The sequence below is a fragment of the Saccopteryx bilineata genome, chromosome 4, assembly GCF_036850765.1.
Source record: "Saccopteryx bilineata isolate mSacBil1 chromosome 4, mSacBil1_pri_phased_curated, whole genome shotgun sequence".
Lineage (NCBI taxonomy): Eukaryota > Metazoa > Chordata > Mammalia > Chiroptera > Emballonuridae > Saccopteryx > Saccopteryx bilineata.
In genome coordinates, this window is record NC_089493.1 from 78,847,591 (window position 1) to 78,873,694 (window position 26,104).

The 26,104-nt window shown below is 39.6% G+C and overlaps 1 protein-coding gene across 6 annotated transcripts in view; it reads left to right on the forward strand.

Annotated features, from left to right (window-relative positions):
- The window catches only part of ZNF106 (zinc finger protein 106), a 70,743-nt gene that overhangs the window by 35,666 nt on the left and 8,973 nt on the right, over positions 1–26,104 (forward strand). For 4 of the 6 annotated variants that reach the window (XM_066276930.1, XM_066276931.1, XM_066276933.1 and 1 more), the window contains 15 exons: positions 3,865–6,042; positions 7,318–7,948; positions 9,173–9,242; positions 10,563–10,717; positions 10,802–10,862; positions 11,330–11,662; positions 14,139–14,913; positions 15,582–15,637; positions 16,207–16,352; positions 17,732–17,866; positions 19,471–19,587; positions 22,574–22,765; positions 23,228–23,290; positions 25,019–25,138; positions 25,644–25,715. In XM_066276930.1, the coding sequence (XP_066133027.1) occupies positions 3,865–6,042; positions 7,318–7,948; positions 9,173–9,242; positions 10,563–10,717; positions 10,802–10,862; positions 11,330–11,662; positions 14,139–14,913; positions 15,582–15,637; positions 16,207–16,352; positions 17,732–17,866; positions 19,471–19,587; positions 22,574–22,765; positions 23,228–23,290; positions 25,019–25,138; positions 25,644–25,715 (5,104 nt within the window). The remainder of the gene's footprint in view (positions 1–3,864; positions 6,043–7,317; positions 7,949–9,172; positions 9,243–10,562; positions 10,718–10,801; positions 10,863–11,329; positions 11,663–14,138; positions 14,914–15,581; positions 15,638–16,206; positions 16,353–17,731; positions 17,867–19,470; positions 19,588–22,573; positions 22,766–23,227; positions 23,291–25,018; positions 25,139–25,643; positions 25,716–26,104) is intronic. The other 2 variants (XM_066276935.1, XM_066276936.1) reach the window with 1 other exon arrangement.

Genomic DNA, 26,104 nt, shown 5'->3' on the forward strand with positions numbered 1-26,104 from the left:
CTGATTTGTGGTATAAAGACTTTAATGAAGCAGAAAATTTCAGATATGAATAAAAGAGATAGAACCAGTTAATGAAGTGGGGTAATTTTGCAAATCCTAGGACATGATGAGAAACATTTCAAATTCTGAAATCAAGTTTTAAAGATACTTCTTGAATACTTGTTATATGTGGTCTGCACTTTATTTTTAGTTAGAGGTTTGAATTTAAAAAGAAAGTAAATTATACTCTACATGCTAAAAGTAATTTGAACAAGTCGTTTAAGAAGACTTAGTTCTAAAATGTCAGTGGCAACTTGGTTCTTAAATTGGTCAGTCTTTCAAGTGATATTCTCTATACTTTCAATATAGCTGTAGTTTACACTTGTTTTAAGGTGTTGGAGCCTCTAGGAGACAAGCTTCTGATTTTTGTTATTACACTCTTGTACCATTTTTAGCTTATCTGTGGCAATGATTAAACATTAAGTTAGAGGGTAAAGCTCAATGAAGTCCTATTATAGTTAACTGTTCTTTGAGAATTCTAATGTGCTTTTTGGTAACCTATTTATAAAGACATCTACTGATTTCTCATCTTTTTTTCCTTCATGAGATTTTTAGATTGTTCTTTCTGGGCTGTGGGTTTAGCTGCATGCTATTGTCCCCTTGATCTAGCCATTTCACAATGATTGAGGAATTCTACTTTGTAACTGATTCATTGCCCAGTTCTCCTCTTATTTCTAGATCGTGTTAGTGTAGTTGAGTCAGTGACTTCCTTGGATGTCAAAAGTTGCATACTGCTTAGAAGCAAAAGATAAAAGCAATTTGGCTAATGGTGGTATAATTATCCCACAAGTGTATGTAATGACACTTGTCTCCTATTTAGAAATGGTTGTAATTCATAATAAAAAGTGGATGTCTGAAGTTTTAGGTAAATTAACTTAATTTCATCTTGTGAGAAAGGAAGAAATTTAAATTTGTGTCCAAAATCTTATAGAAATTAGAAGCTTTTTTGCCTGACCAGGCGGTGACACAGTGGATAGAGTGTCAGACTGTGACGAGGAGGACCCAGGTTCGAGACCCTGAGGTCGCCAGCTTGAGCACAGGCTCATCTGGTTTGAGCAAGGCTTGCCAGCTTGAGCCCAAAGTCACTGGCTTGAGCAAGGGATCACTCAGTCTGCTGTAGCCTCTGGTCAAGGCACACATGAGAAAGCAATCAATGAATAGCTAAGGTGCCACAACAAAGAATTGATGCTTCTCATCTCTCTCCCTTCCTGTCTGACTGTTCCTATCTGTCCCTGCTTCTGACTCTCTCTGTCTCTGTCACCAAAAAAAAAAAAAAAAATAATAATAATAGAAGCTTTTTTTTTTCTTTTTAAGCGAGATAGAGAGGTAGACAGACAGGAACAGACAGGAACACAACTTTTTGTTGTGACACCTTAGTTGTCCATTAATTGCTTTCTCATATGTGCCTTGGCTGGGGGGCTCTAGCCAAGCCAGTGACCCCTTGCTCAAGCCAGAGACCTTGGGATCATGTGTATGATCCCATGCTCAATCTATTGACCTCACACTCAAGCTGGTGAGCCTGCCCTCAAGCCAGGTGAGCCTGCACTCAAGCTAGTGACCTCAGGGTTTCGAACCTCAGTGTCCCAGGCCGACACTCTTATCAATTGGACCACCACCTGGTCAGGCAACATTAGAAGCTTTTGGAGCAGGGGTTGGGAACCTATGACTCCTGAGCCAGATATGGCTATTTTGATGGCTGCATCTGGCTTGCAGACAAATCTTTAATAAAAAAAAAATAATGTTAAAAATATAAAACATTCTCATGTATTACAATCCATTCATTTCCTACCACTCATGTTCATGGTTGCGGGTGGCTGGAGTCAATCACAGCTGTCCTCCGGGACAACACCAAATTTTTATTGGATAATGTGTAACATACACGGGTTGTTGTATGGCTCTCACGGAATTGCATTTTAAAATATGTGGCGTTCATGGCTCTCTCAGCCAAAAGTTTCCCGACCCCTGTTTTAGAGCCAATCAAAGTCAATATTGAGTTTAAGATTTAAGTCAAGTTCAAAGGATGGAACCCAATTAACAGAAACTTTGTTTAGAGATTTTCATTCTGTCAAGGCCTAGTGTATGTAGACTTTAGAGTCAGACTGCCAAGGTCCAAATCTCTGCCATACCACTTATATCTGCGGTATTCTAGGCAAGTTATTTAATTTCTCTAATCCTCAGTTTCTTCAGCTAAAAAGTAGAAATAATAAGTATACTTGTGGCTCTTGCCAGTTGGTTCAGTGGTAGAGTGTCAGCCCAGTGTGTGAATATCTCAGGTTCAATTCCTGATCAGGGCACACAGGAGAAATTACCACCTGCTTTTTTACCCCTATCCCTCCTTCTTCTCTCTCTCTATCTCTCTCTCCCCCTTCTGCAGCCATGGCTCAATTGGTTCAAGTGCATTGGCTCTGGGTGCTGAGGGCTCCATGGAGCCTTGCCTCAGGCACTAAAAATAGCTCGGTTATGAGCATGACCCCAGATGGGCAGAGCTTTGGCTTCAGATGGGGGTTGCTGGGTGAATGCTGGTCGGGGCACATGCGGGAGTCTGTCTATTTCCCCTCTTACTTGGAAAAGAAGGGGGGAAAAAGAATACTTGCTTTAGAACTGTGAAAATTAAATGAGATAATCTATATAAAGGGCTTAGTATTAAATGCCTGAGGATTAGTAGGTACTCAATAATTTTATCTAGTATTACTCAATTTTTTTGAGCAACTACCATATGCTGAGTACTGTTAGGCATGTAGGAAGTTTGTAGAGGTAAATAGTTTTACACACAATCCTATGATGTTTACTTAAATTTATTCACATTTCTGTGGGTTCTTTGTTTAACATGAGTAGTTCAAACAGCTGTAGCTTCTTTATAAAAACCTCTAGCACAGGGAGCTCCTTATAGCACTTATTGTGGGTTCTGCTTATTTGTTTTGTGCTATTTTACTCCTGTCTGTACCTTATTTTCTCAGCTAGGTTGCAAGCCCTTCAGGAACAGGAACAATGCATACAAGTTTTCATTCACCACTAACAGTTATTTGTGCATATTTATCAAGTTATGTGTGCTTGATAAAGTGTTTGTGAAAGTGATTATGCATAGTAAAGTCTTACCATTTAAAGCAGGGTTAGAAATTGGGTTTTCAGAAAGAACCAACAACTGGAGAAAGCACAATATTAAGAACAGCCGAACTTAATTGTATTAACTGATAAATAACCAGAGCTACAAAATATAATTGTTTTTATTTTCAAAAAGCTGTGTAATATAAAAATAATTAAAGGATGATAGACCAGGACAGGATTTTAGAACATGCCAAGAAAAGCAGGAGCAAGAAAAGGAGCATAGTATAAATGTGTCCATTTTTTTATATTTCTGGGGTGATAGGAGAAACCAGGTATTTTTCATTTCTAAATTGATAAATTGTAAATATAAGTTTATACTGCTGCTCACCAAAATTAGAGGATCGTGCAGCTACTCCAGTACTTTCTAAAGCCTTTTGTAGAGTGCATTTTCACCAATGAAATAAAAGCTGGTTTTGCATCTCACTTGCATAATCAAACCACTTTCTTTGACTTGTTTACTTTTCTAATGTTCTTGTTTAATTTAAAAAAATCAAATGCTTTTTTTTATCACTTCATGTTCATTTTGAAGTATCCCCTAGTTTTTGTGAGCAGTATAATATTGGTTAAAGATATGAAAGCAACCACTATTAGAAATAAAAACAGACTCGATTACATATTCTAAGTAACGGGAAGGAAGTTGAGGGGAAGTTTGGTGGGTTATGCCTTTAAAGGAAGTATAAGAATTTCTTTAAATCAGTAATAGAAAACTTTTTCTTCCAGACCAGATGAACCTTCCAAAAGCAACCAAGAAATAAACTCTGATGACAGGCGACTTCAACGGCGACGAGAAGACAGAATCCCTTACCAAGACAGAGAGGGCTACAGTCAGCCAGCATGGCATCATCGAGGACCTCCTCAGCGGGATTGGAAATGGGAGAAAGATGGCTTTAGTAATAGCAGAAAAAACAGCTTTGCACATTCTTTAAGGAATAGTGGTGGACCTAGAGGATGTTCCGGGTGGCATAAGGGTGTTGGCAAAGGCTCCTCAGTTTGGTTTCATAACCATAGTAATTCTGGAGGTGGATGGCATTCAAATAATGGAACAGTAGATTGGAATCACAATGGTACAGGAAGGAATTCCAGCTGGCATTCTGAAGGAACAGGTGGCTTTTCCAGTTGGCATATGAACAGCAGTAACGGAAACTGGAAATCCAATGTACGTGGTACAAATAGTTGGAATTATAATAGCTCTGGGGACAAATTTCAACCAGGCAGAAACAGAAATTCTAACTGTCAAATGGAAAAGATGACTATGGTTTGGAACAAGAAATCTAAGTCAAACAAATACAATCAAGAGAGATACACTTGGCAGCGGCAAGAAAATGACAAAGTTGGTACAGTTGCCACATATAAAGGCCCTTCTGAAGGATTTACAAGTGATACATTTTCTTCACAAGGCTTACTTGACTTCAATTTTGAGCAGCCAGAAAGCCAAACCACTAAACAGACAGACAACTTACCTTCCAAAATTGGTGGGAAGAACAGCAACGTAGCAAGGGAGAAGCTCCGTCGCTGGACTCCTTACCCTTCCCAGAAGACTTTGGATTTACAGTCAGGTATGAAAGAAGTCACTGGTAACAAGTCAGAAATGATAGATAAGCCTTTCTTTGATTTTACCTTAATCACAGGAACACAAAAGCCCCAAATTGATGAAACAAATAATTCCCCAACACTGAAAACACAAAAAGAACCACACATAGGATCAAGAGATCACAAAGCCACTTCTGACTGTACTGCTTCATATGAGGCGGTGAGAGAATGCCCCATTACAGGAAATCCTGAACAAGCGCATAACTTAAATAAGGTACCATCATTAAAACCCCCACTTCTTCCGACTCCAGTCAATAAATCAGTCCCTCAAAAGCAAAATTCAAAGAATCCTTCAAAAAACACCAAAGCGAATTCTTTTTTTTCTGGAGAACATTCAAATTCATTGAACAAATCCATGGAGGAAGACAGTCATGGTTCTTACAGGTCCAAGTTGCAAAGTTCATGTCCTCATTTTTTAAAAGGGAACAAAAGTAGATTTGGCACTCAAAGGGAACCTGATGAAAATGTAAGTGATACATTACAAAAAGCCAGAGAAGTGCTAGTGTTTCATGAGTCAATGCAAAATCCACTTCTTAGCACTTCTAAAAGAACCAAGAACTATGCCAAAGCAAATAGGAATGTGGAAGAGTCTGAAAAAGGATGTTTGAAGATTGAGTTTCAAGTGCACTCATTAGAAGATGAAAGTGATGGAGAGATATCTGACGTGGAAAAGCATGGAACAAAAATTGGAGCCCTGGGTTCTGCTCCTACAGAAGCTTTATCAAGCAGCTCGCACAATGCTGATGAGAAAGAGGGAGATGACCAAAACCTGAAAACATCTAGAAAGCTATCCATTTCCCCATGTAATACAGTAGTTCATGAGAAAGAATCAGAGTTACAGATGACATCTGCAACCAGTCCACACTCTGCTTTACTGCTAGACCTGAAAACCTCTCTAGATGATGTACAGGTTGATGACTCTGTTAAATCTCATGTATCTTATGAAACAGAAGACTTTGAGAGTACAAGCTTGGATGCAGAGCTTCAAAAGGGTGATATAGCTCAGTCGTCAGGCCCTCTCCTGCCTGAACTAAGCAAGCTTGGCTTTCCTGCCTCGCTCCAAAGAGATCTCACCCGGCACATTAGTTTGAAGAGCAAAACTGGAGCAAACCTTCCTGAGCCAAACCTCAATAGTGCTCGCCGCATTCGTAATATTAGTGGTCATCGAAAGAGTGAAACAGAAAAGGAATCTGGGCTCAAGCCAACCCTTCGGCAGATTCTAAATGCATCTCGGAGAAATGTCAACTGGGAACAGGTCATTCATCAAGTAACTAAGAAAAAGCAGGAGCTAGGCAAAGGCTTACCCAGGTATGTGTCTTTTTTTAGGATCCATTTCTCTTTCTTTTAAGTTTACTTGGTCAAGAGAACTCTTGTTACATTCAATTAAATGTTTGCAAAAAAATATGTGTTGTACATGTCTGGTTTAAATATCAAAGAGTAACTGCTGCTCTATAACAAATGGAATAAAGTGTTTCCTAGCAGGAAATTCAGGTTAAAAAGAAGTGCACTACTGAGAAATGAAATGGGGAATGTAGGAAATAAAACAAACATCAGAAATCTAGCATTTTGGTTTTAGGGGCCAGAAGTGACAGCATAAAAAATATGTAAGTCTGTATCTTATCTGTAGATCTTTTTTTTTTTTTTTTTTTTTTTTTTTTTGGTATTTTTCTGAAGCTGGAAACGGGGAGAAACAGACAGACTCCCACATGCGCCTGACCGGGATCCACCTGGCACGCCCACCAGGGGTGAGGCTCTGCCCACCAGGGGGCGATGCTCTGCCCCTCCGGGGTGTCGCTCTGCCGAGACCAGAGCCACTCTAGCGCCTGGGGCAGAGGCCAAGGAGCCATCCCCAGCGCCCGGGCCATCTTTGCTCCAATGGAGCCCTGGCTGCGGGAGGGGAAGAGAGAGACAGAGAAGAAGGAAGAGGTGGGGGTGGAGAAGCAAAGGGGCGCTTCTCCTATGTGCCCTGGCCGGGAATTGAACCCGCACGCCAGGCCGACGCTCTACTGCTGAGCCAACCGGCCAGGGCCTTATCTGTAGATCTTAATTGAGTGGTACAACTTTTAAATACAACTGTTCTCATTACCTTTTACTTAGAACCTCTGGATAGTTACTCTTCTGTATTTACTCTGGGCATTATTTTGCCCTCTTTTTCATATCTTGTGAGTGTTATTGAAATTATAAAGTTCTTTGTATAGTGTCTGGCACTTGTGAATGCTTTAATAGGCATTTGGGTTCTTTTGGTTTGTTGGCTATTAAAATTCTACTTATTGGTTTTTGAGCCCATATTAAATAAAACCTTCCATCTTTACTCTCTCAAATGTATTCTCATAGCTGTATACTAATCTCTAATTCAGTACTGATCTCTACTTTTGATGTACTTCTAGGTATATCTTGCTTTACAATATTTATAATATGGTTGTTTGTGCCTGTAAAGCTCTCAGGCCCTGAGCCCCTTGAGGGCAGAGACCGTTTTGTTATATTTGTAACCTTAGTGCCTAACAGTCTGGTACTTTAAGTGGTGTTCCCATCTCTCAACCATGTTTGACATATGATTTTTTTTTTCTTTCTTTCTTTCTTAAGGTTTGGCATAGAAATGGTGCCTCTAGTTCAAAATGAACAAGAAGTCTTAGATTTGGATGGGGAGCCTGACCTGCACAGTCTAGAAGGATTCCAGTGGGAAGATATTTCCATTTCTTCATCCCCTGGGTTGGCAAGGAAGCGGAGCCTTTCCGAGAGCAGCGTGGTCGTGGACAGGGCTCCTTCTGTGTATAGCTTCTTCAGTGAGGAAGGCACAGGCCAAGAAAATGAGCCCCAGCAGATTTTTTCATCTTGTAACTCATTGAGGGCTACACAGAGTCAAAAAGCAACCGTGGGCTTTAAGCAGGAAGTGACACCTCTGGCTGCCTCCCTAAGAACAGCTGAAAGGGCCGAAAATGTTGCTACTCGAAGGCAACATAGTGCACAATTATCCTCTGACTGTACATTATCTTTGATGCATTTGGCAAAAGACCTGAACAGCCAGGAGAATTTCACACCTTCAGAGAATCAGAACGCCCAGGAGAGTAATGGAGAAGGAAACTCTTTATCCTCAAATGTGTCCTTGGCTCTTGCAACCTCCAGTTTGGCAGATGCAGGCACAGATAGTAGCTGCACCTCTGGTGCTGAACAAAATGACAGTCAGAGCACCAGAAAGAAACGAAGAGCCACTGGAGTGAGTATGATTTCCTGTGCCTTCTGTAGAATATTTTATGTGGTGACTTGGATGTTACCAGAAATATTTAACTGTTTAATTTTTCTGGGGTGTCTAGGATTGTGGTTCTTTTTACTCTGGAATAAAAGACTTGAGTGGTTCTTACTCTTACTTTCAGATTACTCTAAGATTTCTTTCACTGAGTAATTCTACTAAGTTAGATGTAATTGAATATGAATGTACAGTACTAGGAAAATATGAAGTCATCTCTAAAATTAGTCATCAAGCCATTTTTTGTATCACCTGACAAGGAATAAGCGACATCTTCAGCTGTAACTTTATCTGTTTTCATGATGCATTCTGTACTGCTGCTGAAGAAAGGCATGCTAGTGTTGCCTTTAGAAGGCATGTAGGCTTGTTGGATCCAGGGGTTTTAGGCTCAACACTAATTAAGGTCATTTTAATACTAGTAGGGTGCATCTATGTGAGCATAGTCTTAGAAACATTTGTAGTCTTTGTTACTCGATCTTTTATACTTCATTTATCTGGCCTGGCCTTTCAGAATCCATTTCTTCACTGACGCCACTTCTGTTCTGGCGACTCTGTTCCTAATATTATTTAACCCTTTCGAGAACCCTTTCTGAAAAGAAAGAATTGTGATGGTGAGACAGTTTGGAATCTGGCACTATGAGAAAATGGGTTGTTTCCTTTAATACTGAAGCATTTAATACTGAAGAATATGGCAGAGTGATTAAAGGCCTGGGTTGTAGACCTGGATTCAGATACTAGCTCTGTCCCACTTTGAGCTCGACACTGTAATGGATATTGTTGGATGAGAAATACTATGACAAAGGTAATATTGTGGGGCTTTTCTCAATAGACTGTTTAGCTTTTTATTGTGAAGATTTTATTGCTGAAATTTAAAGTAGACACTGCCACGATGATATCAGATATATGTCACTGGTTTTGTCCATACTTCCGTGTCTTGCTTTACTAAGGTTTGAAATGCCTTGCCTATGCCTTGTGGATTTCACCACTTCTAGAATGCTAGGAAGGTACTTGACCTTATAAATTTTTGGGTTTTTTTGTTTTTAAATCATACACATTTATGAGACTCCTACTACTGTCCTGTTAGAAATGGTAGAAATAATGAAAATACTGTGTGACTAGAACTGATTCTGTTTTTCCCTCCTGGGTAATGGCCATTACATATTTAATATTATTCAATTTTCTATGTTTCCTTAGGATGGATCTTCTCCTGAACTCCCAAGTCTTGAGAGAAAAAATAAAAGAAGGAAAATTAAAGGAAAGAAAGGTATAGTGTAGAATATTCTGGCAAAAAGAAATTGTTCTTTCAGCAATTCAGCCTTTTACAACTTGATACATTGTAGCTTGTGGTTATCAAACACTTTATTACTTTTTTTCTTTTTTTTTATTACATTTTTGTTTTGCTTAGTGGCATTAGAAAAGTCTAATTTCCTACCATATAGAGTAGCAGCTATAGAAGAAATACATGATGCCACATAGACCTGTCAACTAAAGTTAGTAATATCTTGGACAAATTGAGTTCAACACAAAATCAGGTCTCATTGGGCCTTTTCAATGGGATGAAGAGGAACAGGCTGTCAATAAATGTTTGTCCATCTTGGTCATTTATAGCCATTTCTTTTAGTCTCCATTTTTGAGGCACCTTGGTTGCTTTTATCATGTGAATTAAGGAGAGAGGTTATTAATGTGGCTCCCTGACGATGTGCTTCTGTAGTGCTTGCTTTCCACGGACTAACCCTGTTCCACTACAGGACTAGCTAGGGTGGGAAGTGATTGGATGAGCCTTGGGTGATTGGAAGTGATGCACGTAAGGTAGGAGTCAAGGATGACCCCAGTTTCTTTCTGGGGCAACTATGTGGGCAATGCTATCACTTGTAGCAATAGAAAACTCCATGAGAGTAGCAGGTTGAGAGTAGAGGACGATGACGAGCTTTCCTTTTGTATCCCTTGAGTTAAAGGACCTTAGAGACATCTCAGTAGAGATAACAAGTTGGTAGTTGGATATGTGGGTCTGGAGTTTAAGGAAGAGGTCCAGGCATATTGAGTGGGAAGTAGACAAACATAAAGATGACAAATATATATACATAGTAGAACATTTTATTTAAAGTAACTTAAGAATACTATTTCAAAGCTATAGCTCCTCCAGGAAGACTTCTGTAATAACAATAACTACGTTATCGTTAAGCAGATACAGATCTGGGGCCCAATCTAAGCAAAAGCTTTGGGTAAAGAGAGTGGTAGAAAAAGAAGAAAGGGAGATGAAAACTACAACAGTTGATTTGCTTTGGACAAAGATTTGACTGGTAGGTAGTGGTGGAAAATAGGTATTAGGTAAGATGGTACCATGTGGTGCTACTCTTGAACCTTTGAGATACCTCCATTTTACCAGTTCTTACTTTTGGTTTCTAGCTCTGACAGCATCAAGCTTAACTCTGTAATTTGTGACAGTTGTTGAGTCTTAAGTATGTATTGGTGAGAATAATGAAGGCTTATCCTAGATAACTGATGTAGTTCTATTTTATGAGAACCTGTGTTATTAAAGAGAAGTCTCCAATATAAAACTGAGGCTTATGGTTTCTTTTGGCAGAACGTTCTCAGGTTGACCAGCTGCTGAATATTTCTTTACGGGAGGAAGAACTAAGCAAATCATTGCAGTGCATGGATAACAACCTTCTGCAAGCCCGTGCAACGCTCCAGACAGCTTATGTTGAAGTTCAGAGGCTTCTTATGCTCAAACAGCAGGTAACAGTAGATGGAACATTTAATGAAAATGGATCACTTCTGAAATTGGATTTGAAAATTCATAACAAAATACTTTATTTTTAGATAACTATGGAGATGAGTGCACTGAGGACCCATAGAATACAAATTCTACAGGGATTACAAGGTATTTAGAGAGAATGTGATGGATTGGGCTCTCTGTAGCTTGTTACTTTTTTTTCCTCTATAGAGGGGAATTAAACTTGTCATTAAAAAGTTATATGATTACTCTCATGTCTCTTTGGTTTCATTCTTCTGTTAAAAGGCCTGCGAGACTGTATATCCCCAAAATGCATAGCCGTGGAGATGGTATGTGACAGAAAGAGCCTTCGGTTAGGAATGAAAAAAACCTGGATTCAAATCTTGGCTCTTCCACTCATGGATAAGTCACTTAAAATCTGAAAAATTAGAATATTAATGCCTGTTCTGCCTATATCCTAGGTGGTTGTATAGATATATGAGAGTCTATTTTGAAGAATTCTGAGGAACTTTATATTCCCTTGTAATCTTTAAGAACACACATTGGCTAGAGAAGCAAATGACTTTGCAGATAACATTTTTTGCATTTGTATATATGTGTATTTTCAATTTTAGAAACATATGAACCTTCTGAACGCCCATACCAGTTTCCCTGTAGCCTTCCACAAGAACAAAGGAATGGTAGATCTCAGACATCTGCTGATGCCTCACTGATGCCTGCTCCCTTTTTCCCACTTCTTCTGGACCCTCCGTCTTCCCGGGTGTCTCCATCATCCACGGGAGTCCCTTTCCAAATAACCACGTCTCCTACTTTCCAAGCCCATGGCAGTGTTCCTGCTCCAGACTCCTCAGTTCTGATTAAACAAGAACCTATGTCTTCTGAACAAGACGAGAGTGTGAACGTGTCACAAGACTCTCCTTGCAATGTGTTCAAGGAATTACTGCAAGGTAACAGTATGTCAACTTTTCTCTGGTTTAAAACAACCCTGTAGTGGGTCTAGGGCAAGTTTATATCAGCAATATAAAGTTATACTTGCCCATTGTAATAACTGAAGTTATTACAATTTCTTTTCTTGAGGTTTTCTTCATTCAGGAGGATCATTTAAGTATCAGTAACATTTCCTTAATTTTTTCTTTCCTTTTTTGTGACAAAGACAGAGAGAGGGACAAATAGGGACAAACAGGAAGGAAGAGAGATGAGAAGCATCAATTCTTTGTTGTGCCTCCTTAATTGTTCATTGATTGCCTTCTTATATGTGCCTTGACTCGGGGAGGGGTTCAGCAGACCGAGTGACCCCTTTCTCAAGCCTGCAACCTTGCGCTCAAGCTGGTGAGCCTTGCTCAGATGAGCCTGCGCTCAAGTCGGCGACCTCGAGGTTTTGAACCTGGGTCCTCTGTGTCCCAGTGTGACATTCTATCTACTGCGCCACCTCCTGGTCAGGCTTCCTTAATTTTTTCTAATAAAGAATTACTAATTTGACCTTGCATTAGTACATAAACGGTTCCATTTACTAGGATTGGTTCAGAATTATTTAGTTTTGAGAGATAAATGAGGTTGATGTTGTCAGTCAGTTGTGTTTTTTTTTTTGACAGAGACAATCAGAGAGAGGGACAGATAGGGACAGACAGGAAGCGAGAGAGATGAGAAGCATCAGTTCTTCATTGCAGCATCTTAGTTGTTCATTGATTACTTTCTCATATGTGCCTTGACTGAGAGAGGGGTGCTCCAGCAGAGCGAGTGACCCCTTGCTTAAGCTAGTAACCTTGGGCTTCAAGCCAGCAACCTTTGGGCTCAAGCAAGTGACCATGGGTGCATGTTTATGGTCCTATGTTCAAGCCAGTGACCCCGCGCTCAAGCCAGCAAACCCGTGCTCAAGCTGGTGAGCCCGTGCTCAAGCCGGCGACCTCAGGGTCTTGAACCTGGGTCCTCTGTGTCCCAGTCCGATGCTCTATCCACTGCGCCACCGCCTGGTCAGGCTAGTCAGTTTTCTAAATAAGATATATATCTTCTGAATTTTTCAGCACTTCATCATCTAAAGTACAAGCCAAGATTAATACAAGCCTTAGAGGCAGGTGGCCATGATGAAAGGCAGAGGGGGTTCTGGAATTTGGAATCATCTAATAGGAACTTGGGTGGTTTTGAGAAATAGCCAGGGCTTTTAGTCTTTTTATAAAATAACACTCACCTGGTTACCATTTGAGAATAACTTCTGAGCAACTTAAAATCTTATCTGAGGTTTGCATAGCCACAATGGTGCTATATTAATATTTAAGTAAAAAAATAAACAAACTGGCATATGTATAATTTCTTGAGCCAAAATAAAAAGTCTGAATAATTATATAAGATTTTGCTACCTCTTGCAATACTAATCTGGATATCTGTATCAAATGTATATTATTTTCATATTGAATTTTGTTTTATGTGGCTAATATTTATTTTAGTAAAAACTAGTAATGGAGCAATACATTGACTTTTTAGCTAATTAAAAAAAATTTTTTTATTATTGATTTTAGTGAGAGAGGAAGAGGGAGAGAGAGTGACAGACAGGACCACTGAGCTGTTTCTGTATGCGCCCTGACCAGGGATCGAACTGGCAACCTCTGCTGCTTTGGGATGATGCTGTAACCAACTGAGCTATCTGGCCAGGGCCTTTTAGCTAATTTTTTTAAAAAATAGCTTTTATTAGATTTTTTCTGGTTGTAAACTAACTAATATTCATTGTAAGTAACTGGGAAACTAAAAATCTAGATGTGTTAGTATTTATATTAGTTCAGTCTTTTCTTAAATCTTACATGGTTGTGTTTTCAAGTAGGCTTTATACAGAGAACATATCATAATGGGTTATAACCTGGCTTTTTCCATTTAATATGACATGTTCATTTCCCAGTGTCATAAAAATAATTTGTCTAAAATATTTTATTTACTAGTTGCATAATATTTGAGAAATTGCATAATAATCTGGATGTATAATAATTTCTATCTCCTTTAAATATATAGGGTTCCCCCCTTTTTTAAATATTCTGTATAACATGTTGTATATAGCTTTGAGTATGTGATTATTTCATTAGTTTAAATTTGTAGACATGAAATAACTAAAGAAAATAGACATCTTTGTGCTGTCTAACTTTTTCACTACTGATAGAAACAATTTCTGCCCATAAGGAGCTAATGTAGGATATGAGATATGCATAGTTATTTGTGAGATTAATGCGAGACAAAATTTGCTCCGTGCTGTAATATAAATTTATTCAGGCTATGGGAAGTTGAGCTCTGAGAGAACAACTTTAAAAGCAATGGTTGGTTAACGTATCATGGAAATGTCATTATTTGTTAGAGGTTCAAACTGTGACAAATAATTGCCATTTATGACTATAAATAGCAGATACATAAAAAGGTAAAGTAATTTTTTTCTTCTCTATTCAGAAGAGATCAGTGACTGTTGTCCAGTTTATCCAGCCACCACTGCAACATTGTCCTTGTCAGAGCTAACAGAAAGTATCCATGAGCCTAACCAAGAACCAAAGTTTTCTGTGGAGCAAGGAAATGCCAGAAACAGAGAAAGTGCGCTCTATTCCCAAACAGCTGGTCTTCCTGGCACAAATAAAGACGCTGAAGAGCCAGCCAAAGGCAACAGCGGGTCTGAAACCTGCACCAGTTCTTTTCCAAGATTGTTGTTTGCTTCAGAAATCCCTTTAGAGAAGGAACCGCTCTCTCCAGCTGACCAGCCTGAACAGCAAGCAGAGTCTACCCTGACCTCAGCTGAAACGAGGGGAAACAAGAAAAAAAAGAAACTCAGAAAGAAAAAAACTCTGCGGGCTGCCCGTGTTCCTGAAAACAGTGACACTGAACAGGATGTATTTACAGCTAAACCTGCAAGAAAAGTAAAAACTGGAAAGTCAGCAAAGGGAGGGAAAGTAACCACCTCCACCTGGGAAGATAGTAGAACTGGCCCAGAACAAGAGAGTGTCAGAGATGATCCAGATAGTGACTCCTCTCTGGAAGTCCTGGAAATTCCTAATCCTCAGTTAGAAGTAGTAGCCATTGATTCTTCTGGAGAAGAGAAACCAGACAGCCCATCTAAGAAGGATATTTGGAACTGCACAGAGCAAAATGCATTAGAAACTTCCCGTTCTGGTTGTGATGAAGTTAGCTCTACCAGTGAGATTGGCACTCGCTATAAAGATGGTGTCCCTGTAAGGTAGGGCTTTCACCATTCTTCTTTTATTAAAAAATATAACTTTTTTGCCTGACCAAGCAGTGGCACAGTGGATAGAGCGTCAGACTGGGATGCGGAGGTCCCAGGTTCGAGACCCCAAGGTCGCCAGCTTGAGTGCAAGCTCATCTGGTTTGAGCAAAGCTCACCAGCTTGGACCCAAGGTCACTGGCTCCAGCAAGGAGTTACTCGGTCTGCTGAAGGCCCACGGTCAAGGCACATATGAGAAAGCAATCAGTGAACAACTAAGGTGTTACAATGAAAAACTGATGATTGATGCTTCTCATCTCTCTCCATTCCTGTCTGTCCCTATCTATCCCTCTCTCTGACTCTCTCTCTCTGTCCCTGTAAAAAAAAAAAAAAAAAAAAAATAGAACTTTTTGTTATGACTCAGAATTTTTAAAAGAATCAGATTTATAGAAAATCAGTAGGCTTGTGGAAGACTCAAACCTTGGCAGTGGAGATTTTCTGTTTTCTCATTTGTGTTGTAGATTTTTACTATACTTTCATATAAAAATTCAGATGGAAAAATGATTTCATGTCATTGTTACTCTATCATTGATTAGAATAATACTTTGAGTCAGGAAAAGTTAAGCTTTACTACCTGTCCTGTTCACACACTCACTAAGAAAACTTTTGTTATTATTTTGTAGTGTGGCAGAAACTCAGACTGTGATCTCCTCCATAAAAGGATCGAAGAACTCTTCAGGTATTTGGTTGTTCTATTTTATTCATATGAACCACTGAGGAGAAGCCTTGTAAATGTTAAAGCCAGGGTTTAAATCTACTTAAATATGCTTATAGAGTAGGGGACAGGAGATGTCACCAAGAGGATTGCTTTGACCAGCAGTTCTGATATTCCTAAATCCTCAAATCCTGGCTTCTCTGTTTCTTACTTGCATCTCTCTTACCTCACTCTGTTATCTGTTCAGTTAATTAGTATTAAGGTTTCCTTGGCACCAGGGTTTTTTGCTTTGAGAAGAAACTGCTTAAAGAATAATGCCTTACTCAACAAAATAACTGTGACAGATATTTGGTACCTTACAGTTATCACTCAAAAACTCATTCATTATAGCAGTAGCATTTTCTTCCTGCCTTCTGTTACCATGAAATCTTCATAATGAAGATCTTCATGAAAAAATGTGGTATTTTATGAGGGGAGCTAGGCTTTAAGGAGACTATATTATGGGCCCACTATATTATGTAATGGTTTTAATTTTTGAGTGTTTTCAGACATAGCAGACATGTCTCTGAAATATATATATTCTTATTTTCTAGAAATCTCTTCAGAGCCAGGAGATGATGATGAGCCCACAGAAGGGAGTTTTGAGAGGCACCAAGCTGCTGTGAATGCAATTCAAATATTTGGGAACTTACTATATACCTGTTCAGCAGATAAAACTGTGCGAGTTTATAATCTAGTGGTAAGTTGATATAGCAATTTGAATGTTTTTGGTAGTTGCAGGTTTTTGAAACTCCAGCTTATGAGTTGGAGTTTATGGGACTTTATTTGCTGTCTATAGATGGGGTGGGCTTTGGACTAACTTTAGGTACAGTTGATCCAGCTGCTCAGCAGGGTTACTGGGAACTTAATTTTATTCTGTCTCCCACTCCACCTTCTTTGTATCACCTTTCCTAAAGGTAGTTCTCCTCCTGCTCTCAAACTGCCAGGACCACTGGGGTTTTCTTTCCCTTCTACCATCAAATAAGGATCTCATGCTTTATTCCTTTGGCAAAGGGAGGTGGGATTACAACAGTAGACTTGGGCTAGTCAGATCCCAACCCTGTAGTTGGTGATGAGGTCATTTGTGTAGCTGCTATATAATAGAGAAGGGGTAAAATGACTATTGGGGAAGGAGTAGAGGAGGCATTTTCCCTGACAGTTGATTAATTGTGTGAATTATTCAAGAGAGCAACAGTCTTCCACTACACACACTTAATATAATCTGGTGATCATTACTCTGAATTTTCATAGAATGAACTTTTGAGTTTTGAATTTGGTATATGTCAAGACTAATTCTCTTTATTAATAATGATAGTCAAGAAACTTTAGGAACACTGTCTTATTCAAACAAACACTGTGAAAGTATTTTAAATGGCTGAAATCCTTGAAAATCAAAGTTAGATGATACATCAAGAAAATGTGTTATTGTAGGCAATAGGTGTATTGGTTGATTTAGCCTAATACCATGAAGGGCAAAGGGGATAACTGAAGGAAGGAAACAATGATGGTACCAGGAAGTGTGAGTGTGAGATTTGGGGGATTGGCTCTAACTCGAAATTGCAAGATAAGTTTGTGTATATTTGTACGTTCTAAATAGATCTCAGAGATAACACAAATAACTATTAGGCTGTCCCCTTATGAAACCACCCCTGGACCATTAGGACCTATGATGACACCTGACATGACTTAGGATATAATAGAGCATTCTCATAGGCTACCAATCAAATGGAGGAACTTATCTGGTTAATAGCTATCATTTGGATTTGCTAGATCTTTGGTTTGTATGTGGGAGAATCTTGCCCTTAGGCATTGATTAAAATTCTAATCTACCTTAGAATGAATTGCCCTAAGTATTTTTTGGTATAACTCAGCTAACATAGTTGGAAGTACACCTTAGTACAGTTTGCTAGGCATTCGTTGGTCAGATAGTTACTGAACACTGTTTGTGTACCAAGCACTTTCCTAGGCACTGAGGATACAGCAGTGGACTGTTATCTTTTAGCATCTTTTTGTTGAGGAAATGTGTTAGCTGATCTTTTTATATCTATAAGTGCTAATCTGATCTGTGCTTGACTTTAGAGTCAGAAGTGCATTGGTGTCTTTGAGGGTCATACTTCCAAAGTGAACTGCCTCCTAGTTACTCAGATCTCTGGGAGGAATGCTGCCCTTTACACTGGTTCCAGTGATCACACCATTCGCTGCTATAATGTTAAAGTAAGTGAGTCCAGAGAAATCAAAAGTGATAATATTGAACTGCTATGATTGTATTTGCTATGTAGAGTGGAGACACTGAGACAGATGCTTCATTCTTCCCACTTTCTCTTTTACTTCTATCATTATAGAATTTGTGCTTAAACAAACATCATCTAAACAATACTGCATGTATTTCATGCCTAGCTTTAGCTCACTGTAATATCTGAAGTTCATGTACTGTATATTGTTACATGTGCCAGTAGTTCTTCTTTTGGGGTAGTCATTGTGTGGCATTCAATGTCCTTTATAAAATTACAAAAAGATCTCACTTGGGCTGACCAGAGGCAATATGAATCTTAACATTTGGGCATATTTATTGTCTTTTTATTTTACAATTTTATTTGTGGCATTTATATCTGTAATTTTATGGGGGAAATTGAAAAATTTAGAAGACAACTCTTAGGTCTGAAAGGTTGGGAGAAGGGAATAAGGGCTTTCACAACCTACAGCTTTTCTCATTTCTACCCACAGCTTGTCACATCCTGCCCTCTTATGACCACCTTAATTTTAACATCTCTGTTCAAACCTGTTTTAATGCTAAACTTGCGCATTTAGTCGCCTGGTATCATTAACAACAAAACTTGAGCACTTACTATGTTGCTGGCCCTATTTTAGGTCTAGGTAATTAAATTTGCTAAATATAACCCAGTTCTGGAAATTTAAACAGTACTTGTTTAACCTGTATATGCATGAGAATTACTAAGGAAATTAAAAAAAAAATCGAAAACATATTCCAGAGCCTACTGAATTAGAATCGAGGATTTGGAGATGAAGCTTGGGGTTCTGTATATTTTTAAATCTCGGGTTATTATGGATCAGCTAATCTGACACTAGTTTGAAGGAGACATTTGGAGCTATTAAAATAGAGAATCATTTTCCTTTTAGATGTCAAATGCAGCTTTAACTTAATCTTTGGCTACTTAATTTAAGAGGCTAATACTCTATTCATAGCCCTTTGAAGAGTTTCTACATTCCAAATTATAAATATGGTTACACTATTAGAATTTATTAATTATTTTTGATATTACCTATAGCTTGAGAGTCTTTGGCCTCATTTCAAAGGAGGGAAAGAAATCTAAGATGCTCTTCTATAAAATAGATGCTTTTACTTATTTATTTATTTATTTATTTATTTATTTATTTATTGGTAGAGACAGAGTCTGAGAAAGGAACAGACAGACAGGAAGGGAGAGAGATGAGAAACATCAATCATTAGTTTTTCGTTGCAACACCTTAGTTGTTCATTGATTGCTTTTTCATATGTCCCTTGACCGTGGGCCTTCAGCAGACTGAGTGACCCCTTGCTCAAGCCAGCAACCTTGGGCTCAAGCTGGTGAGCTTTGCTCAAACTAGATGAGCCCACGCTCAAGCTGGCGACCTCGGGGTTTCGAACCTGGGTCCTCCACATGCCAGCATAACGCTCTATCCACTGCGCCACCGCCTGGTCAAGCGCTGCTGCTTTTTCTTCCTCATAAAATCATTTCATGCTCTGCTTTCAGAAGGATTGGTTTCACATTTTATTTCCTGTTAACTTCTGCTGATTGGGTGTTGTGTACTTTTATCAGACACGAGAGGGTGTGGAGCAGTTACTGCTGGAAGACCGCGTCCTCTGCCTTCACAGTAGATGGCGAATCCTCTATGCAGGACTAGCAAATGGCACTGTGGTCACCTTCAACATAGAGGTTAGTGCTTGGGGAGAAAAGGCTGAATTCCTCTGCCACTTGAAAATAGTGTGGGTGTGTGGGGAAAGAAGTGGAAGATTGTGGGGGAAGAGTGGAAGACAGACATTTTCCTGTTTTCTCATGTGAGAAAGCAACAGAATCAACCACTGCTAAACATCTGTTGTCTCTGGGTGTAAGTGAAACAAGATCCTGCATTCTGCCTGTACAGACCCAAGTGTGCCAGGACCAAAGTGTAACTCTCCTAAATTAAGCCATGCCTGACAATTTGGAGCCAAATAATGACTCACAGGTTAAACTAGTCTATCTCATTTTTAGGAATGACGCTGTGAAAAATTAGCTTAAATTCCTTTGAGTGTGACATTGATGTGGTTTGGAACTGATGTAGGGCTTCATAAGGGTAGCCTGTTCTGTAAAATGAACTAAGTCAAAGGTGGTGGTTTGCCTTCCTGCCCATGTGGCCTCAATTCTTTCCTGACCCAAAGATAAATTCATTTGTTGAACAAACCTTTATTGAGCATCTATTATGTGCTAGGCCCCAGGATGAGGCTTAGGAAATGAGTAGCGGCCAGTTCTGGATGGCCCTAGGTGCTTCGCTAATGAAATTGGACCTCATTTTATAGGCTTTGATGTCGAGAGACGTGATCCAATTTGTATTTTAGAACAAGTCCCTCTGGAGTTGATGAGATTGGAAAATATTGGCAATAATAGAGGCAAGAAGACCATTTAGGAGACTTTCATAGAAGTTACCATGAAAGGTTAGATGAAGGGCATGGATAAGAGACATAAAATAAGAGGTGGAATCGATAGGTTTGGTTACTAATATGTTGTAGCACTATATCTCAGGGTCATCTGGTCACCTTTTAACAGCATGTTAGATATGTTAGAATATTTAAGCTATGCTCAATTATGGTATCGTTCAGTTTAGTGAGTACCTATGTGCTAGCTTGCTTTTAAGAGGTACAATAAAATATGTCATGGTTTCTCAAGTTTTTTTGTTGTTTTTTTTTTTAACTTATTTTTATTTTATTTTTTCAGAGACAGAGAGAGAGTCAGAGAGACAGATAGACAGGGACAGACAGACAGGAATGGAGAGATGAGAAGCATCAATCATTAGTTTTTCGTTGCGCGTTGCAACACCTTAGTTCATTGATTGCCTTCTCATATGTGCCTTGACCGCGGGCCTTCAGCATACCGAGCAACCCCTTGTTCGAGCCAGTGACCTTGGGTCTAAGCTGGTGAGCTTTGTTCAAACCAGATGAGCCTGCCAAGCTGACGACCTCGGGGTCTCGAACCTGGGTCCTCCGCATCCCAGTCCTACGCTCTATCCACTGCGCCACCTCCTGGTCAGGCCAGAGGTATGAGTTTTGAAGCCTTGTAAGGGCTGGGACTTTTCTGATTTATCCATAATCCTAGAAGCCTGTGCTTCTGGGATCTCAACAGAAAGTCAGGGTAATTTATCAGGGCCTACCCACCACTGGGCCAAACTCCATCAGTCTGTTTCCCTAGCACTGAAGTCGTTGCTCAGCTCTGTAGACTCCCAGATGCTGCTTTGTGCTTAGTTTCTGGGAGTTTTACCACATGCATGTACCTAAAGGGCATTTTTAGAGGTTTTGGGGAAGTGGGAGATGTTATGAGAAGGATTGGTGTAGAGATGAGGGAAGCAAGTCTAAAATCTGAGATAAAGGAATGTTTGGGAATTCTGGATGCCACCATGACACTCAGAACTCTGGAGGGCCATGAACAACAAAGCTGTTCTTTGCATGAAGGCAAATATCTTGCAAGAGAACAAGGGCTAGTTGCTTTTAGAAACAAAAAAAGGCTTCTGCTTCTGTACTCCTAGAATATGACATAGAACCAGAGGTCAGAAAAGCATCAGAATAACAGAAATGTGGTGAATGAGAGACTCTTTTTCTTTTTTTGTATTTTTCTGAAGTGAAAAGCAGGGAGGCAGACAGACAGACATGTGCCCGACTGGGATCCACCCGGCAAGCCTCCTAGAGGGCAATACTCTACCCATCTGGGGCCGCTGCTTTGTTGCTCAGCAACTGAGCTGTATCAATACCTGAGGTGAAGCCATGGAGCTATCCTCAGTGCTGGGACCAAATTGCTGGGAACCATTTGAGCCATGGCTGCAGGAAGAGAAAAGAGAGAGAGAGAGAGAGAGAGAAAAGGAGGGGCAGGGGCAGGGGTGGAAAAGTAGATGGTTGCTTTTCCAGTGTGCCCTGACCGGGAATTGAACCAGTTCTTCCACACGTAATGCATACATTTTAGATGACAAAAATAGTGAAAGAGTTCCTGGGGCTATAGCAGGGGTCGGGAACCTATGGCTCGCAAGCCAGATGTGGCTCTTTTGATGGCTGCATCTGGCTCGCAGACAAATCTTTAATAAAAAAAATAACATTAAAAATATAAAACATTCTCATGTATTACAATTCATTCATTTCCTACCGCTCATGTTCATGGTTGCGGGTGGCTGGAGCCAATCACAGCTGTCCTCTGGGACAACACCAAATTTTTATTGGATAATGTGTAATGTACACGGGTCGTTGTATGGCTCTCACAGAATTACATTTTAAAATATGTGACGTTCATACTCTCTCTGCCAAAAATGTTCCCGACTCCTGGGCTATAGCATGGAAAATGTATTAGAATATGAACAAAAGGCTTGATTATTCATTATCATTAACTTAAGGTAAGTGAGAGAGGTCATAAAAAGAGGACCAATTCTAATTATGAGCAGGATAGTGTGGGCTACAGTTAGAAAATAGTTCATAGCATAAGAATTTGCCCCGCTGGAATGATAGTGGAGGGAGTCATGAACACAGAGAATTGGAATGAGAGTGGCAGAGGTTGGAAAGTTAAAGAAAGGGGAATGGGTATGAGAACTTAAGTACAAGTGATAGAAATTAAGTTTGTAGTGATTTAGGTTAGTTGATTTTTGAGGCTTACCAGCTGAATTGCTTTTACTTCTGACTTTATTTTTCAGAACAACAAACAACTCGAAATCTTTGAATGCCATGGCCCTCGGGCAGTTAGCTGTCTTGCCACAGCTCAGGAAGGAGCCCGGAAGCTGCTGGTTGTGGGATCTTATGACTGTACCATTAGTGTACGTGATGCACGGAATGGACTCCTCCTCAGAACTCTGGAGGGCCACAGCAAAACCATTCTTTGCATGAAGGCAAGTATCATGCACGAGAACAGGGGCTAGTTGTCTGGCACAAATAGAACAGTGTGTATGACATTTTCCGTGTTGTCTGATGCTTTATTTAGAACAGTCATCTTAAAAAGGAGAAGGAGTTTATAATCCTTTTCTTCAGACCTGGGTCACCAAGGGATGTACTATTTTTTATGTTAACTTAGAAACAGTGTAAGTGTATTTTCCTATACAATGTAGAGATACTCTAATGCTCTTCTAGGCTACTTCATAATCATTCTGAAGAAATAACAAATGCAGTAGTACATTGTCAATTCATCAGAGTACCTGGTGGTAGGACGTAAGTTTCAGTTCAGAAAATTTGAGAAATTTTATACCTAGTTTACACTCATTCAAAGTTAAAAATTTACCAGTATGCATTATAAGTTACAGAGGAAACTCAGAACCTTGTACCAAATCTAACTCATTGAATTTTTTTTCTTTAAGGTGGTGAATGACCTTGTTTTCAGTGGCTCCAGTGATCAGTCGGTCCATGCCCACAACATTCATGTAAGCCCTACTGGTGTAAAGAAATCTTTAATAGAATGGTAGTTAATGCTGGAAGGATTCATCAGATCTCTTATAATTTATTTTTTATTTTATTTATTTATTTTTTTACAGAGACAGAGAGTGAGTCAGAGAGAGGGATAGACAGGGACAAACAGACAGGAACGGAGAGAGATGAGAAGCATCAATCATTAGTTTTTCATTGCGCATTGCAACACCTTAGTTGTTCATTGATTGCTTTCTCATGTGTCTTAACCGCGGGCCTTCAGCAGACTGAGTAACCCCTTGCTGGAGCCAGCGACCTTGGATTCAAGCTAGTGGGATTTTGCTCAAACCAGATGAGCCCGCGCTCAAGCTGGCAACCTTGGGGTCTCGAATCTGGGTCCTCTGCATCCCAGTCTGACGCTCTATCCACTGTGCCACTGCCTGGTCAGGCAGATCTCTTATAATTTAAATTAAGTCCCATTTCTAGTGAGAGGCTTAATAATAATCCCTATTCATAAGCTCTTAGATAGTATTGAGCACCCTAGAAATTCTGACTTTATCAAAATTTTTATAGGGAACAGAAAGTTTATGTAAGGTTTAGTTTGAACACTGCATTTAAACTTGAGATAAATTGAGCATCTGAGGTACTAAGAAAGTAGATATGATATATAGTCTAAAATAGAACAAATAAAAACAACCAAGAGACTGAATTCAGGTCATAGAGGCAACTCTTTAAAGCCCAATTTCTGGTCTGTAAACTTGGAAATAACCCAAGTCCTTAGGGACTTATCCAGATCCAATGTAATGATAAAAGGGAAAATACAGTTGACCCTTGAACAAAACAGGTTTGAACTGCTAGAGTCCGTGTATCTATGGATTTTTTTTTCCCCCGATAAATACCTGTACTGCCTGACCAGGCAGTGGCGCAGTGGATAGAGCATTGGACTGGGACGTGTAGGACTCAGGTTTGAAACCCTAAGGTCGCTAGCTTGAGCTCAGGTTCATCCAACTTGAGCATGGGCTCACTAGCTTGAGCAAAGGGTTGCTGGCTTGAGCCCAAAGGTTGCTGGCTTGAGCGAAAGGTCACTTGGACTGCTGTAGCCCCTGGTCAAGGCACATATGAGAAAGCAATTAATGAACAACTAAGGAGCTGCAATGAAGAATTGATGCTTCTCATCTCTCCCTTCCTGTCTGTCTGTCCCTCTCTCTGACTGTCTCTGTCATAAATAAATAAATAAATAAATACCTGTTCTGTTTTTGATCTGTGATTGTGAATCCAAGGATACAGAGGTCTGACTGAAACTCTGCCATTTTGTATAGGGGACTTGAGTATCCTAGGATTTTGGTATCTAAAGGGGGATTAGGGTACAGTCCTAGAACCATTCTTCCATGAATACTTAAGTTTTGGGAGAGTCAAGGGTTATATGCTGATTTTCAACTGCACATGGTCAGCACCCCTAACCCCTGTGTAGTTAAGGACCACCTGTAATTCACAAGCTATAAAATACATACAGATAGAGCTGTGACCCTTGTCTTTCTGTAACAGTAAGTTCTTTCCATCAGGATACATTTCATATATTTTGTATAGGTAACAAGTGCTATGAGAGTACTTCAGCTGTTAAAATTAGTACAGCTACATGTGTGTACAAGTTCTCAGAATTATGATTTTTAGAATTATGGAATCAAATCACAAAGTAGGAGGATACTTTGTAAGTCTAGTGACTCTTAACTTCTCTTCTGATGCAGACTGGTGAACTTGTGCGGATCTATAAAGGTCACAATCATGCAGTGACTGTGGTGAATATCCTAGGAAAAGTGATGGTGACAGCTTGTCTGGATAAATTTGTTCGTGTCTATGAATTGCAGGTAGAATTTAGATTGAGTATTTTGCTTGAATGATTTGGGGAAATTGTTTGGGTTTGATGTTTATTTTTTAATATAAAAAGATTGGATTGGGACCCAGAAGTCTGCATTTTTCATAGGCACTCTAGGTAATTATGAAGCAGCTGATTCAGGGACTGTCCTCTCAGAACACACTGCCTGAGATACGTGGTCAGGCTCTTAGGCGTCAAGCTTTAAATGGTTTCTGGACAGCAACTGCAGAACCTAAAACCCATCTAGTTCTCGTTATATGCAACTTCAGGTTGGGGACTTAATTGGTTTTATTTTTTCCAATTACTGGCTCCTCCTTTAAGGAGAAGCACTTAATAGAAAGATTGCCATTAGATTATATTTCTGTCAAAAATTGCTACTGATGCTTCACCTTGGTGCCTCAAGTGTAGTTTTATACCTGCTAAGGGCCTTCTGGGACTATGCTAATCAAACACACAGTGTAAGTAACCTTAATCCTCTGTTTTCTTCTCCACACAAGTCCCATGATCGATTGCAAGTTTATGGAGGACACAATGATATGATTATGTGTATGACTATCCATAAAAGTATGGTGAGTGTTGTTGCCACGTCACATATTTGCCTTTGAATGTATTTACTAAAAATTCTACAAACTGATGATAATGTTACTACTTGTCATTTTCAAAGATGACATCTGTTTCTGATATGCATCATTTTTTAAAACTGAATTTATTGGGGTGACAATTGGTTCACAAAACCATACAGGTTTCAAGTGTACGGCTCAATAGAACATCATCTGCCCACTGCATTGTGCACCCACCACCCCAAACAAAGTCTCTTCCATCCCCACTTCCCCCTGCCCCCTTTGCCCACCTCCATCTAGCCCCATGTCCCCTTTCCCCCGGCTATCACCACACTGTAGTCTGTATGTTATGTATATATGTTTTTCAGCTAACCCTTTCACCTTTCATTCAGTTCTTC